The 15,604-nt window shown below is 39.8% G+C and overlaps 1 protein-coding gene and 1 long non-coding RNA gene across 3 annotated transcripts in view; one reads left to right on the top strand and one right to left on the bottom strand.

The window, feature by feature from the left end:
- The window catches only part of RANBP9 (RAN binding protein 9), a 31,995-nt gene extending 20,132 nt beyond the window's left edge, over positions 1–11,863 (top strand). The window contains exons 6-13 of one of the 2 annotated variants that reach the window (XM_026841877.1): positions 331–443; positions 1,740–1,848; positions 3,248–3,438; positions 5,232–5,379; positions 7,095–7,216; positions 9,611–9,762; positions 10,472–10,583; positions 10,913–11,863. In XM_026841877.1, the coding sequence (XP_026697678.1) occupies positions 331–443; positions 1,740–1,848; positions 3,248–3,438; positions 5,232–5,379; positions 7,095–7,216; positions 9,611–9,762; positions 10,472–10,583; positions 10,913–11,043 (1,078 nt within the window). In that variant the 3' untranslated portion in view covers positions 11,044–11,863. The remainder of the gene's footprint in view (positions 1–330; positions 444–1,739; positions 1,849–3,247; positions 3,439–5,231; positions 5,380–7,094; positions 7,217–9,610; positions 9,763–10,471; positions 10,584–10,912) is intronic. The other variant, XM_026841876.1, reaches the window with a different exon arrangement.
- A 228-nt stretch (positions 11,864–12,091) lies between these two features.
- Positions 12,092–15,581, bottom strand: LOC113476381. Its single transcript, XR_003397717.1, has 5 exons — positions 15,461–15,581; positions 14,305–14,386; positions 13,550–13,671; positions 13,388–13,465; positions 12,092–12,646 (listed from the first exon to the last, which is right to left on the bottom strand). It is a non-coding gene; the product is annotated as an uncharacterized LOC113476381 (long non-coding RNA).
- Between the last annotated feature and the right edge of the window lie 23 nt (positions 15,582–15,604).

Below are 15,604 nucleotides of genomic sequence, written 5' to 3'. Positions count from 1 at the left end.
GAGCACATAGAAATTTCACTTCATTGTACATAATGAGCAAAAAAGCCTTAATTATCAGGTAATATTTTAATTGAGCCTACCTTTGGGTGATGAATCTTTTCTATTGAAATTCAGCATAATAAAATGATACATTGATTTTTTAAAATTGTTTTTCTGTATAGTGTTTTGAAGAAGAAACTGGCTCTTAATTGACTTGTACAGAAATTTCTGAATTTCGAGTAGAATTCTTTAGTCACTTTTTTCAGAAAAGGGTTTTTACATTCAAGAAGTTCTTGGTTTCTTGCCTGTATTTAATGCGTGTTTCTGGGTTTTGTTTTTGTTTATTTTTAGAATGGTATCATCTTACTTAGTTCACCATGGATACTGTGCAACAGCAGAGGCATTCGCCAGATCCACAGACCAGACTGTGCTAGAAGAATTAGCTTCCATTAAAAATAGACAAAGTAAGGCTGGAAAGCATGTTACATCCTTTTTTTCTTCTCTTAAACAAGTATTACATAAAACTTGTTCTTAGGCATCATTGTAGAATTTCCTTTCAGCATTACTCCATAGTATAGTTCTTTGCTGTCACATAAAGTTACACACGTATGAACAGCTGGTTAAGATGAACTTCCACACTAAGGCTTTGGAACTTGTTTGATGTAACAGAATGTGGTAAATTACCTGTTGTCTTTCTCTTGAATGGAAAATTGTGATCTATCTTAAACAAATGTGTGTAATGTCTCTGAACAAGCGTTTGTGAAAGCTAATGGTCAGTCACAAACAGGAATATAAAACCTTTTAACTGTGAAAAGGGGTAGAGTTTAGAGAATGCTTGATAAGTTAAATCAAATTTGAGTTTTCCTGCTTACAGATGTGAGGGGGAAGAGGACAAGGAGAATTAACAGCAGTTCAGTTCTAACTTGCTGTGGCAGTGCTGTTTGGCAGCCTGATTAAACAGCACCTTCCCCATTCCTTTAAATCCCTGCTGTACAAACACAGGCATTTGTGTGACTGCATGACATACCACATGGGGAGACTGCTCTGCTTGAAAAATAACCCGTTCGTTGGGCTGTTTTTCATTTGGATCAATTTCTCTGTTAGTGGATAGAGCTGTGAGGCTGTTTGCGACTTGTGCCAGGTTACAGCAAAAGAAGCATCAACTAAAGCAGGGATGGTTGTGGAAAGGTTTATTCAACTGTAACCTGACTGAAAGTATGTGTAGGTGAGAGAGACTACATTTTTTTCTTAGTCAAAATTGAACCTGTGGGAGTGGGATGCAATTTGGATGTTCTTGGGTGACAGTAGTTTGGTACATGCTTATTTATAAAGGTGTGAAAATGAGAAATAAATCACAGAAGAGCATCTGAAATCTTAGTCTAGCTCTGAATGTGCAATCTGAGTACAAAGTGGTTGTATGCTGGCAATAAATAAAAATATTGAGTACTTGGATATATGTAGGTGGAGTGCAGTTCTTAAATTTTTTCAACTGAACATTTTAAGGAAGCATGATCTTTCTTTACACTGTTTCTTTTTAAGAAGAAAAAATCTTGTTGACTGATGGTTGCAGTGTCTTGTAATCGTTAATTTACATGTATTAATCCGTAAGCTATCCATTTAACTGATGTTGGTTTTGGTGAACAGAAATTCAGAAATTGGTTTTGGCAGGGTGAATGGAGAACCCATTGAAACAACATAACAGCTGTATCCGAGTTTACTAGAAAAAAATCCTAATCTCTTATTTGTTTTTTGGTGAACAGGAATTCAGAAATTGGTTTTAGCAGGAAGAATGGGAGAAGCCATTGAAACAACACAACAGTTGTATCCAAGTTTACTAGAAAGAAATCCTAATCTCTTATTTGCATTAAAGTGAGTCTTCAAATTATACAGATGTGTGTTTATAGATGGCACAGTACCTTCTCAGACAAGACAGTTACTCATTTAAAGCTTTCACGGAAATTTAAGCAAAGTTAAGCAGCATTTTTTAGAAAATGTGTATAGTTCACTCTCTTTATGCTATATTACTTGCTACTTGTTCAACTAGGTTTTGTCATCAAGGTCCTGTTTTGCAGCATAATTCACATCTCACTGTAGACTTGTTCTCTAGAACTAAGTTTCAAAATTTTTTCAAAGTCAATTTTGATCAGTTTGGGTATCAAGTAAAACTTAAACTGATACACTATTGTATTCAAGAAGGTTAAGAGTTCTGTTGGCATAAGTTGGTCTGTTCCTAATGGGTGACTGACTTTAAAGACCAGTTTAAATGAGCAGTTTCACTCCATGTCACTTTACTAGAAACCTCTGGCTAATACTGTGGAAATTCCATAATCCCAAAGAGTTCTCTTGGCTTCCCAGGCACACAATAGTCACCTTCATTCTGGCATTTCCACCTGCCAGCTGCGCTGATCCTCCAGAATTCTGTATCATGTTATAGTGTTTGAATGTGGAAAAAAATCTGCTACCTCCTTTAAGAACAAAGCACTTTAATTTTTATGTTCAGTTAAGTTGGAATGTATTTGAAGTCTGTCATGCTCAAGTGCGGAACAGAATTCAAGATAGTACTGCAGACTTATCACAGAATTCACAAAATACAAACGTTTTAATGAAAGACTTCACTCGATAACGTCAACTGTATGTTATCTTTTTCTCAATCTGTCTTTCTAAATTATGCCTGTTCTGTTGAGGCTATCCAAGCCTAAAACATAAAGCAGTAGTTCTGAGCTTCCTTAAAGTCCATAGTAAACCCTCCTTATCTAACATAAAATTGACAAAGAGCAACAGCCTCTAAAGGGAAGGTTTGTATATGAGCTTGCTTTTCAAACTGTTTTCTAGTGCAAATGTTTAATGTTAAGAGTCACCGTTTAATGCTTACTGTTCCAGACAGTCAAACTATGTTCTCATTTACTTTGAGAGAAATGACAGACATGACAACGTAATGACATAGACTTCTCAAGAAATAACCTTGCCCCTGTCAATAAAACAAAACAGTTAAAACAAGAAAATCTAGTTTAGTTCTCTAAACTTTGAGGACTTATTGACAAAGTCTGCCCTTGAAGGATAATATTCCTGTTCTCCTCCCTCACAAATTTTGTAATTGTGTATTTTTGGCTGTATACTCCAGAGCTTATTGATGAATGGTACTGACATCCAGCATTTTGTTGAGTCAGACTTTTTGTATACTTAACACTAAAATTTAATCATTGCTATCGTTGGTAAATTAAAATGTGTAAATTGTTTTATTAGCTTAACTTTTTTGCCTTTTGTTTAGGGTGCGCCAGTTTATAGAGATGGTGAATGGTACAGACAGTGAAGTGCGTTGTTTGGGAGGCCACAGTCCAAAATCTCAAGATAGTTACCCTGTTAGCCCACGATCGTTCAGTAGTCCTAGCATGAGTCCCAGCCACGGAATGAATATTCACAGTCTGGCAACAGGCAAAGGGAGCAGCACACACTTTGCTGGTAAGTTGATGTGGAGGATACACCACATAGATTTGGATATACCACACCACATAGAATTTTTTTTTTTTTACAATTAAGTATTGGGATAAGTTACTAATACAGACTGACAATTTGGTTTACTTAAGAGATGATACTGAATGCTTTGTATAAAAGTACAGTTTTAATGATTAAAATATGTGATTCTCAGCCACTGGGGAAATTGGAAGTGTATAAATAGATTCAAATCTTTTTTTTGCATGTGCTCTTGGTTTTACTAAGGGTTTGCATAGTAGGTTGCCACTTCTAAGTTGCCAGTTTCAGAGAAATGCTTGCTTCCAGGAGATGGAAGGTTGTGACACAAATTTCTGGGGTCCTTTCAGTGATAATTTATGGCATGAGCTGGTTTAAATCCAGTAAGTGGTGTATATGATCCATTTCCTGTGGTGTTTATCGAACAGCAGGAACAGCTGGAACAGCTGCTCTTGTGTAGTAAACACCAGAAGCTAGGTGGTGGAGTTAGGTGAAAGGCTTTCTGCTGGCAGCTGAATTTCAGTCTGCACAGTTGAAACCGTTCTGAGAGTATCTGGGTGGTGGTGAAGCTTCTGTGGGAGGCCCTGAATGCTCAGAACTGCCCCATGCCAGTGGGGAGATCCCCCGCCTTCCAAAGCACCCCTACAGAGAGTAGTTGAGCCTGTTAAAATGGTACTTGAATGTGTCATCTTTGAAGCCAAGACTCTTAAGAGTAGCAGAAGTCATCAACTTTCAATTCTGTTTCATTCTTAAATCCAAACTGGAGCTGACCGGTGTCATCTTTATTTTTTTTCTCTCAGTGGGATTGAGTGGGAAGCTAGTGTAGCCTGGCCACCAGAATACCTGCTGCCCTTGGAAAGGCAGCAGCTTTGCTTTTGTTACCCTCTCTGTCAAGACTGTGCTGTCATGCTTTTGAGTGGAGGTCCACTCAGGTTTTTGTTCTTCAGGTGATTATTGGGATGTATGGTAGAAAGTACCTCTAACTTTCTAATTTTGAAAGTAGAAGCACCACTTAATAAGTGAGTTGATTAACATATTATTAGAATTGAGATTTGGGATGTCCTGAATAGCAGCAGCTCTTGTTTATAGGAAGCTCTTCCTGTGACCTGTTTCTATATTAGAAGATACTAGGGAGCTCCTGCTTTTGGGCTTGATAGAACTGGCAATTACATATTTGCTTCAAATAGTAGTTTCTTGACTATATTGTAGAAGAGTCAGAAGATATTTTAGCCAGACATCGTAATTTCACAGATTGGTGTGATTTTATTTAGCAAAGGACAGTATTAACAATCAAAATAACTACATGGGGAAGGAGGGAGGTAGTATTTCAGTGTAACAGTGTGTAAAATATTTTTGGCACTGAATTTTACTGCATATTTATCAAGAGAATTATGTGATTAGGAATTAGTAAGATGCATGTCTGCTTCCATTCATAATGATTACAGTGGCCTGGAAAAGATGTTCAGATCTTTCAGAAACAATGTATCAGTTCTAAAAAATTATTCTACATTGATACCGTTTTTTCTAGTTTACTGCTGTATGTACAACTGACAAACCTTCTCATGAGCATGTTAGTATTTGTTAAATAATGCTTAACTTCTGCGCTGTAGAAGCCTTAAAGGTTCAAATACTTGAAACACAGATGCTAAGTGTTTGAGTAGGTTTGTTTGGCAAATCTAGCGTTTACTGACCAGAAACAATTAAGATATACTTATTTCAATGCTATAAATAGGTACTTACAAATAAGTTTGTAGATGATCACAATTACTTAAACTTTCTTTCAGGGTTTGAAAGTAGTTGCAGTAATGGAGTGATATCAAATAAAGTGCATCAGTCTTACTGTCACAGTAAACACACGACCAGCAGCTTGAATGTACCAGAGCTCAACAACATAAATGTATCAAGATCACAGCAGGTTAACAGCTATTCCAGGTGAATAAACTTCAGATGCTTCTAACTTACATTAAGGCTTGTGTTGTCCATGTGCTTGTATTGCAGAGAAGAGTTTTCAGTGGGATTTGATGTGATTTTTTTTTTTTTCTCTTTAAAGACAGTTAAAACATTTAGTGTAAGAGCCAGCAGCTTGTAGTCCCTCTAGTGTGCTTTGGTTTTATTTTAACTTCTCGAGCTCAGTAGATTGTTTTCTCCTGTTTCGTTAAAGAAATGCAATGGACAAAAATAAATTACCTTGCTTATAGCTATTTATGGTTGGTTTTGAAGTTGTAATGTGAAGATTCACTAGCTTTCTGTCACTTGGGATTTTAATTTAAGCCACTGACATTGATTTAAGCACATTGCATGTAGGTAATGAAAAGTTTTCCAGATACTCTCCATTTGTGGCAGTATCTGCAAAGTAAACACAATTTAGATGCATAGGAAATGTGGACTCCCTTCCATTGCACACACAAGAATTGTTTGCCTATTCCCATCACTGTCGCTTGTGCAAACACATTCAGTTCAGAGAATGAAAATAGCTGTATTAACCAGGGTTAATATGGTTATTCATAACCAGTAAATATTAAGCTCTGCATTGCACAGATGCAGCAGAACCTAATTTGACGTGAAATACAACAGTACTCAGCTGCGTTCTCCAAGATGTGTTCCCAAAACTACCAACTAGGACGTGATGATGTGGTGGTGATAACAAAAAGTATTTCAGTTGGATAGTGATGATTGGGGAAAAAAAGTAAGAGCAACAGTTTCCTTTTTAACTTCATGATTTGTGTTCACATCAGCAGTTGCCTCTGCCAAAAAGCCTGGCAGTGTCCAGGCAACTTTGAGATTTTTCACAAGAGGAAGACAGTGCCTTGGCTGCAGCATGGCCCAGTCAGAGAGGCCTTTTGGTTTCCTTCCTCAAAGGAAACTGAGAACTTTTGGTTGCTTAGAAGCAAGCTACTAAACTTAAAAATCGAATCTTTTTGGTCTTGAGAGAGAGAGGTTTTAGGTTGTCGTTCTCAGTGATGAAATAGAACAGGCTGGGATGTAACTGACGGCAAAGCTTGGTCCCTGAAGCTGTGCTGGCATTTTCTAAAAGTCCTTCTGTGACGTGCTGTGAGCAAAGTGTGGTGAGGAGTTGTATGCTCTGAATTTGCCTCAGAGCATCTCTTCAGTGTCTTGGTTTACTCAGTATTTGCTTTGGGCTTTTATTCTTTTTCCCTGTAACTCTACTGAGAGTAAATGAGAGATCAAAGCTTTTTTGAAAGAACTACTTACCTAAATATGATAGTCTCAAAGTAGGCTGTATATTGAGTTCACTGTGATTTTTTTTTTAAAAAAAAAAGTAGTAGTACTGTATTTTCTCCAGCTCTATGTATGTACAGATACATAAACAAGGTAAGAACTTTTTGGTGTGTATGTAGGAAGTGTTATACTACTTACTCTTGAATAATGGTGGACATGTTTAATTTTTCAGCATCTGCAAATGTTATTTTACTGAATGCTAATGTTAACTGACAGAACCTTAAGATTTCCCTGGTGCTTTGCTATCACCATTTGCTGGAAAAAATCTGTGGTCTGACTTGGCCAACAGTATTTAAAAGCAGCTTTTCAGTAGCTGAGATGAGGAAGTAACTGTGCTGAAGCTGTGAAGATCATAACCCTAAGTACTTAAATATGAGTAAAACTTTCATTTATTACTCTCTTTTCAGCAATGATGTAGACATGGAAACAGATCACTACTCCAATGGGGTTGCTGAGACTTCATCCAATGGCTTCCTAAATGGTAGTTCTAAACATGATCACGAAATGGAAGAATGTGACACAGAAATGGGTCTGCAGTGATATTTCTTACATTTTTATTAAGTGATGGCAACAAGGTTATGTTTTTACTTGCAATGCTTCCCAACTTGAAAATTAGGGATACTAGCTCATATCTTTTTTTTTGTTTTGTTTGCTGTTTTTGCTGTGATTAGATGTAAATCTTATAACTACTGATTCAGGTGGTCCAGTGTCTGGGGAGAACAGGGGAAACTGGTAACTCACAGATGTTGAAAGTAGCATTGGTTTTGAAGGGAGTACCTTGGAGAAAAAACATCCTGTTGTGTAGCATGCCTGGGTTGGGGGTGGCAGATTGCCTCTCCTCTTCCCCTAGTCCTCTTACCATTCATGGTTCTCATGGCATCTTTGTGCTCAATAGTAAGAGTAGAAATTCAAAATCGCTTATATTAAAGAATGCAAAGTGCTAGTATTAAATGCTCACGAAAAGAACTATATTTGGGAACTGAGATGTTTAATGCTTTCCACCAAAAAAATGCCCTGATTTACATAGTTGTGGTCTGAAAAATAACTTTGTTTTATTTAACCTGCTTTATACTCAGTCATACCTGCTGCCATTAGGGGTAAATGAGTATTTAAATACCCTCTGATTGCCAGCACGCCATAAGAAGATGCTGTTAACTCTGTCAGTTACGGTGGTGACTGTCCCCATCGAGTAAAGGCTGCCAGATCACTTCAGTACTGCAGGCTGGAGCTTAGACAGTGGTGATTGTGCTGGCCCTGTCTGAAGAAGTGGAGGAATCCAGGCCAGCCGTTTCTGCAGTTGCAGAACAAACTTTCCAATGAATTGATTTAAGCACACATCAACTAATAGGTAGTTTAAATGAAATGTGAAGCTTGGGACATCATTCATGGTAACCTTTCAGAATGCAGTGGCACTTGGAGATACGTAGGAACACTTCGCAGTTCTGAGGGGGTGTGCTGAGGCGGCTGCTGCTGGTCATGCAGCTTCGCTGGCAAATACTAGGTAACTGTCGAAAAGCAAATATCATTCTGTTACAGCCCTGGAGGGGGAGATGCAAATTGCCAAGATTGTTTTCCCTGTATTATGCTCTGAAACTGGATAATATCAAGGCCTCGTTTCTGTGACAGAAAAAACCAAAATACTTCTTTACTCTCTTGCAGCCTTTTCCACAGAGGCTTGCTGTGACAGACACGAAACAGCTGCACAGGGCGCAGAGTTGTTTGTGGTTTTTTTAATGTAGTTCTTTTCTGCCTTTGGAAAGTGTTGTCCTAGATTGAGCTGCAGCTAGCAACAAACGCCACTGCTTGAAGACTTGTGGGTGCTTCACCTTCGTAAAAAAGAAATGTGGCTCCTCAGCCTACATTGTTTATTCCCCACAGTTTGAGCTTGGTGGTTTCTTTGGTGGTTTTTTGCTTTATGAAATATTTATGTATTCTCCTTAGTGTTGTGTATGTGATCTTAAGTGGGCAGATTTTTTCCAGAGGTGATATGCTTGCATCTGAGGGGGGGTGGGGGGTGGGATAAAAATGGCCACTTCTGGATCCTAGTTTGAAATAGTGGTCAAAACACATCACTAGGTGGCAATGTTAAAACCAGAAAGAATGGTTTTGTAATCAAAGCGTACATCAGAATTCTCATTCAAAACTTGATTCTTTTAAGGAAAGAGGGCAAGGAATGGATAAATGCCCTTTTTTTTTTTTTTTTTTTTTTTTTTTTTTTTTTTTTTTTTTTTTTACAGGTTGCTTTAGTTGTAAATTTAAAAAGCAGAACTTTCAGAGAAGCCACAGGTTGCTTTACTGTTCATAACTACATTAATACCTTTTAAAATCACTGGTATTGCGGAATATTGTAGCAAACAGTAAAGAAATTGATTGTAGTGTTTGCTTGATTACAAAAGAAGCCTGAAATGTCCAAATTATTAAGCTAATATATTCTACAAGGTATATGTATGAACAGTCTAAATGATCATCTTGTAGCAACATCTATTGTGGTTGTTTGGGAAGTTAAGGGTTTTTTTTACCCTCTATTAGTGGTTCTGGATTTGGCAAATCTTTAGAACTGCAATGCCAAAGAATTAAAAAGGTGCAATTGCGTGAACTTCTATTGCTGCTGTTACTAATTTTAAACTCCAATAAAATTTTAGGGTAAAATTTGGTTTTACAGACTAGTTAGTAAAATTAACCATTGCAAACCAAACAGCGTGTGTAGACAGCCTTTGCTGTTAGCTAAGTGTCTTAATGTTTATAAAGGAGCAATTCACCCATGCTTGCTATAGGAGTGTTTTATGCCAGGGTCTCTGGCCTGACATGCTTTCTCTTGGAGAAGGCGGTTGTCTTTTGAGTGAAATCAGTGCAAATTCTCTAGATCCATAGATGGTTACTGTCAGCTCTATTAGTGGTGATGATGACAGTATCATTTTTGCAGAAGTAGATTCAAGTCAGTTAAGACGTCAGCTATGTGGTGGCAGCCAAGCGGCTATTGAGAGAATGATCCATTTTGGAAGAGAATTGCAAGCAATGAGTGAGCAACTAAGAAGAGAATGTGGCAAAAACACAGCAAATAAGAAAATGCTCAAGGTATGTTTAAACTTGAAATTGTGGTGAATAACCACAAGGTGAATAACTGTGCTACCCAGCAGAAGCTTTCCAGAGCATGTGGCACTGCAATATTGTGCTGCTTTAACTTTTGTGATGATTTTTTTTTTTGTCCAAGAGCAGTATTCTAGCCAGCTGTGGTGTCACACTGTCTGCTGTCTTGTCTGTGCAGCACGTTCACAGGGAAGATAACTCACCTTACATTGTAGTACAGTTAAAACCAGAGATGAATTTAGCACTTCTCTCTAATCTCTTTTCTGACTGTGTAGCTTGGCCTCTTGAACCAAAGTGCCATTTTCAGCTCTAATGATAAATGAAATGCAAGAAAGAGGATTGATACAGCTGCCTAAAGTGTACTCTCTTTAGTACTCTGTGTTTAATTAGTTTACCTTGATTTGTGACTGCTCTGGAAAAGCATTCCCCTGCCAAAGACAGACTGCATGTGATTTTCAGTCTGTTTTCTCTTTCCCCATCACTTTCTAAAATACTGCTAACTTTTGTCTTTCTACTGGGAAAAACACTGCTTGCTCAAAATGGAACAAGTCCTGTTACAATTTGTTTTTACGCTTTCTGTATTGTTGAAGGACACTGACAATCTCCTCTGTGATTCTGAATCAAAACGATTGAAGAAAATACTCATTTTCAGTAGCAGAAGGTAGCTGTGAGATGTAATAAACCCCTCTTTCCACAGGATGCATTCAGTTTACTTGCCTATTCAGATCCCTGGAGCAGCCCTGTTGGGAATCAGCTCGACCCGATACAAAGAGAACCCGTCTGCTCTGTACTCAATAGTGCAATACTCGGTAGGTGAGGCCCCTGCCCTGCCTCGCGTGTGGGCCTCTGCGGCCAAGTACAGCAGCGTGCCGGTGCGCATGCTTACTAAAGAGGGGCAGCTTCAGGGGGGCAGTAACGTAGGAGATGTCATCATTCAAAGCAAAAATGGGTCCGTTCAATAACAGTGATGTGCAGCAAATGGGAAAGTCACTTGGTTGCCCCCCTGCTCTGTAATGCTGTAAGAGCAAACTTTGCAAGGAAACAGGAATTTTGAAATGAGTGATTTAAGTAGGGTTAACCTTGAAGTTTTCAGTGCAGTACTATGAAGTTAGGTGTTTTAACTGTGATTCTTTTTCAGAGACTCACAATCTGCCAAAGCAACCGCCGCTTGCCCTGGCCATGGGACAAGCATCGCAGTGTCTAGGATTGATGGCTCGGTCGGGAATTGGCTCCTGCGCCTTCGCCACAGTGGAAGACTACCTACACTAGCTATGCATTCGGGGGTCTCAAAGGTGGTGTGGCATACTCAACGTGGAAAGTAGACCAGCTCTGCTGACTGGAATTTGGAATTTTAATTATGTACTAAGGACAAGTCTGTCGCTTTATGTTGCTTCCTAGTTTACAGCATGATGCAAATGATTTCTAACTTAGTGTTAGGAGAAAATTTCCATCTTTAAACCTCTTAGACCACTAAGAGTTGAAAGTATCACTGATAATGTCAGACATCCAAATTGACAAGTACCAATTCTATAAACGATTGTCCAAAACAAACCAAAAATCCTGCTACCTTCTGGTGGGGCAGAAGAAGAGAAAACATGGATGTATTAGCAGGTGGGTGATGTAAACGTCCAGCAGGATGACTTGCCAACCTCCACCCCCATTGTTACATAGTTCAATCAGTGTAATTTGCAAAATGCATAAACACCCGATGGTTTGGATATATAGTGTTGATGGGAAGAAATGATATTTTTTAATGTGTACTGTAAAACTTGAATTACTCAGGAGCTGAGTGAATATGTTTGTTGCTACTTACAATCCCAACCTGTTGATCTTAGTAGTTTTTTGTTTTAACATGGTCTTTTCAACTTTGTTTCCTTGTTTAACTACAGACAGCTTCTGTTGTGTAGACTCACCAGTTTAACTGTTGTATTATAACAGTATTACATGTCAACACAGTGTGGTTATGACCTATTTATATAAAAACCAAATATTTAGTCAATTTACAGTCTTAATTTAATCTTTGTACACCTTGCATTTTTAAAAGTGCTTAAATAGTACTATATTGCAATAAAATGTAGTGATATCATAATTAACCAGCCATTAAAAACTTACTTCTACATACATGGTAGCATGGACTCATATGCTACGTTCTTGGTTCGAATTAGCTCTACCCTTGAGCTGCTTCTCACACAGCCCCCTGCTGTGGGAGCTGAGGCTTGCTGGGGCTGCCCTTGCCCTGTGTCAGCACATGCCAGTGGCACCCTGGCAAGTTTGATGGAAGCTTGTTTAGTGCTCTCTGAAGGTGGGGGAAAACACCTTATTCCCTGAAAGTAATCATCAGGCTGGACAGAAGGGCCCTGTAGGCTGAGCTGCCTTAAAGATTCTAACACAGCCTTTCTTCAGAGATACAAGTAACTGAAAAAGCAGGAGCATTGCTGTAAGAAACCACCATCCAGAACAGTAAGTACAACATTGTATTTCTTTATTGTCTGCAAAGGAGCTGCCTCATGGAGGCAGCTCCACAAGCCTGGTGGTAACACCAGCTGCTCTGCATCAGGGACAGGCAGGCACTGCCCTGGCACAGCTGCAGCTTCACTTCCCTGGCCACTTACAAAGGGGGGAGGGAAGAGAACAGGAATGTCAGTTCAGGCCCAGCTGAGTGAAGGTCAGTGCCTGCTGCTGGCTAGAGCTGAAAGCAGACCCATGCTGGGAAAGTGGGGAAAAAACACCTTTGTTGTATACAGAGACTTAACATGCAGTAAAAAAGTCCTCAATAGCATCTTCTGAAAAACCTGTCTCCATACTCAATTTTTAATCTGTGTTGAGAGCCAGCGTTTCTTAAATCTTGCTGCTTTCTCCTTTTTTTCTTGCCCTTAGAGAAAAAAAAAAAGCAGCTGTTAGTTACCACTTCCTTAGCCCATGTACTGGCTAAGCAGCAATCCACTGCTTACTGCAGCATTCCAGAACAAAACTGACTGGAAAGCTGGTAAGTGTTCTACCTTACCTACAACCTGGGCTTCCACAGGCTGGGTGTACCAACTTGCACCCACCTCCTTCAGAGGGAGGGTGGTGGGGGTATAGCCCTGCCCCCACTGCTCATGCACAACTGAAAAGCTGACTTTGCCTGGTAAGGAACAACAACTTTTGCCTCTCCAGCCCCTCAGACTGTGCTTGTGTAGCTGAAACTGATGTGGGTATGAGTCTGTCCCCATTCATTTCTGTAATATCAGTTTTTAGGAGGAGAAACAGGTGCCATTGCCCTGTGCTCACACACAAGTTCTGGAATCTTGGCATCCCCACTTTACATTTTACAAATGTGAAATAACTGCCAACAGCTCAGAGGTTTAAGCTAAAACAAAGTATTTATTTCATCAAGTAAACATGCTCACTCTTCAACAAAAATGAATTTTTTTCAAGTTCTGGCTCACACACCCTCCCCAGTGCAGCATGTAATACAACCCCCTCAGGCTGTAGCAACCCTTACTATCCGGTTCTCTGAGTTAGAAGGTCACAAGTAACATGGGAAAGCTTTTTTTTTATTTTCCCCCCCCATCAAGTGTGTGTTACACCACATATGCAGATAGTAGTACCTCCTTTTACTTTTCATACTCACCCCAAGATTTGTCCACAAACTGAACTGCAGCTTTTTTAACTGGGTTTTTCTTGTTTTCAATGGAAAAAAAATCATTTGCTGAAATGGAGATGAGTGAGTGTGAGTTAATAAATTTAACCCATACAAACCTAGATGCAGACCCAGCTAAGGAAAAGGGCTTACCCTGTGCCCGGTTGGTGTCTGGTCCGTAGAGATGAGTGTTTAAAAAGTCTTTGGCAAGCTGCTGGTGGAGGCTTGTTAAACTCTGATCTTTTAAGCATACTGCCGTATAGTTTCCTTTTGTCCTACTTAAATAAAGATGTAAATCCCTGCAGCATGGTTACACCCAGAACAAGACACACTAGTTAGTGCTCTGCTACTTGAGCACAACAGCAGCCAGTGCTCAGCAAGATTTGTATAAGTATTAGAAAAAAAAAATAGGACCACGACTCTCAAGCTGTCATCATGCCTTTATGTACCCTGAGTAGCTCCCCAGGGGTCTTGAACTAAGTCCTAGCAGGAGCTACTGCAATTGCCCTGTGGGGACATCAGTGATGAAACACAGGAGAAAAAAGAAAAGACTGAAATGCAGGAATTTGGTGCTAAACCCAACCTGTAGCAGCATGTCACAAGGTCTGCTGCTGTGCTCATGACTGCCCAGCTATATATACATCATATATAAACAGCATTTGTATTGTAATTGTTTTATATATGTGTGGGTATGGGTATATATATATTTGGCAAGAAGCATATCAAAGGTGCTTTTACCACAAAAATACACTTTCAGTCAGAGGAAGGGCAAGGGGAACACAAAAGGAAAAAAGAGTGTTGGGCCATACAGGGACAGAACAGCTGCAGGGATGCCCCTTCCTCAGCAGCACTGCTGCCATGGGGACAGACACCGTGGCCCCTCTGCAGCTCCTCTGCTCCCAGCGTACCTGGCTGCCTTCCTCTGCTTGACCTTCTTCACCCGCCTTTGGCCTTGTCGTGGCTTCACAGCCCCACCTCCACAGCGTTTACCTAAAGTAAATTTAATGGAAAGCAGAAAAATTTTCCCAAGCATTATGAATCAAGAGGTGGTAAGTGAAAGAGGAACAGGAATGAAATAACACTTTGGCTGGGAAAAATGTCTTTAGTGAAGTCCAACAGACATTTTTCAGAAGCTCTGACTAAGAAAAGCTAGAATGCATTGCCCTCACAGAAGGGCTGGGAGAGGAAAAAGCAGGCCTCAGGGCAGCCATCCAAAGTGCCCCTTGCCAGCTTCCCCCTGCCTTGCCATCAACAGCACAAAACTGGGTTCACCACCAGACATCGATGTGACACAATGAGCTGCGAGTAACATAAAAAGGGAAGCCCAGCCTCATTCTCACAGTTAAATACACACTATGGAGACTGAGTATTCAAAGCATCACCCTGAGCTCATCTCTGGTTTATGCCAACAGATTTTTTTTTAAAACCAATAATAAAAGGAAGAAAAAGTAACAGTTACACCATCCAGCTCTATAATTACGTGAGGTATGTATGAAAGAATTGTTTAAAAATAAGCCAAACAACCACTTTTTGGTAAAGTATTTTGAAGTACTGAAGTACAGCTGAAGAGGGCTAGGAAACAGCACTCGCAAACACTCCAGATTCTTGATTTTCTAGTTCAGAATTTGAAAAAAGTTACCTATTTTTTTACAGATGCTATTAAATCACAGTATGATATATAAGTATCAAGTCAATTAGCAACTCCATCCAGGAATAGCCTTTATAATTTAAACAAATGCTAAATAATAATCTCCCTCTGCTAATGCTTGCTTTTTCTACTATAACCCCTGCCCATTATTTCCTTAAACACCTCGGGCGATTTTAACTGAAATCATTGTACAGCAAACAACTTTAGGAAAAGGCACAGGAATGGGATTAAATGTGACTTTTGACTTTTCCTCAGGTATTTTTCCTTGGAGAGAGACAATCTGTCCAGTCTGTTCAAGTTTCAGACTTTCAACGGGTCTCTGTACCCGAGTGCTCCCCGACTGCAGTTTTAGCACAGGAATGACGCCCTGGGGTACCGGGGAGAGCACCGCGCTCGCAAAAGAAGCAGCAGCCTACCTCGGTTACCTGCCGCAGCCTGCTCTTCGCGTCTGGGGAGGAAGCAGAAGGCAACCGGTTACTCTTGCAATTCCCACCCCGAGCTCCCAGGCCCGGGCCCCGAGGGGCCGCACGGCGGGCGGGAGCGGCCAGGCACCGCTCCCC

The sequence above is a fragment of the Athene cunicularia genome, assembly GCF_003259725.1.
Source record: "Athene cunicularia isolate RWA chromosome 2 unlocalized genomic scaffold, athCun1 chr2_part1, whole genome shotgun sequence".
Lineage (NCBI taxonomy): Eukaryota > Metazoa > Chordata > Aves > Strigiformes > Strigidae > Athene > Athene cunicularia.
This window is presented reverse-complemented; position numbering and strand designations above follow the sequence as displayed.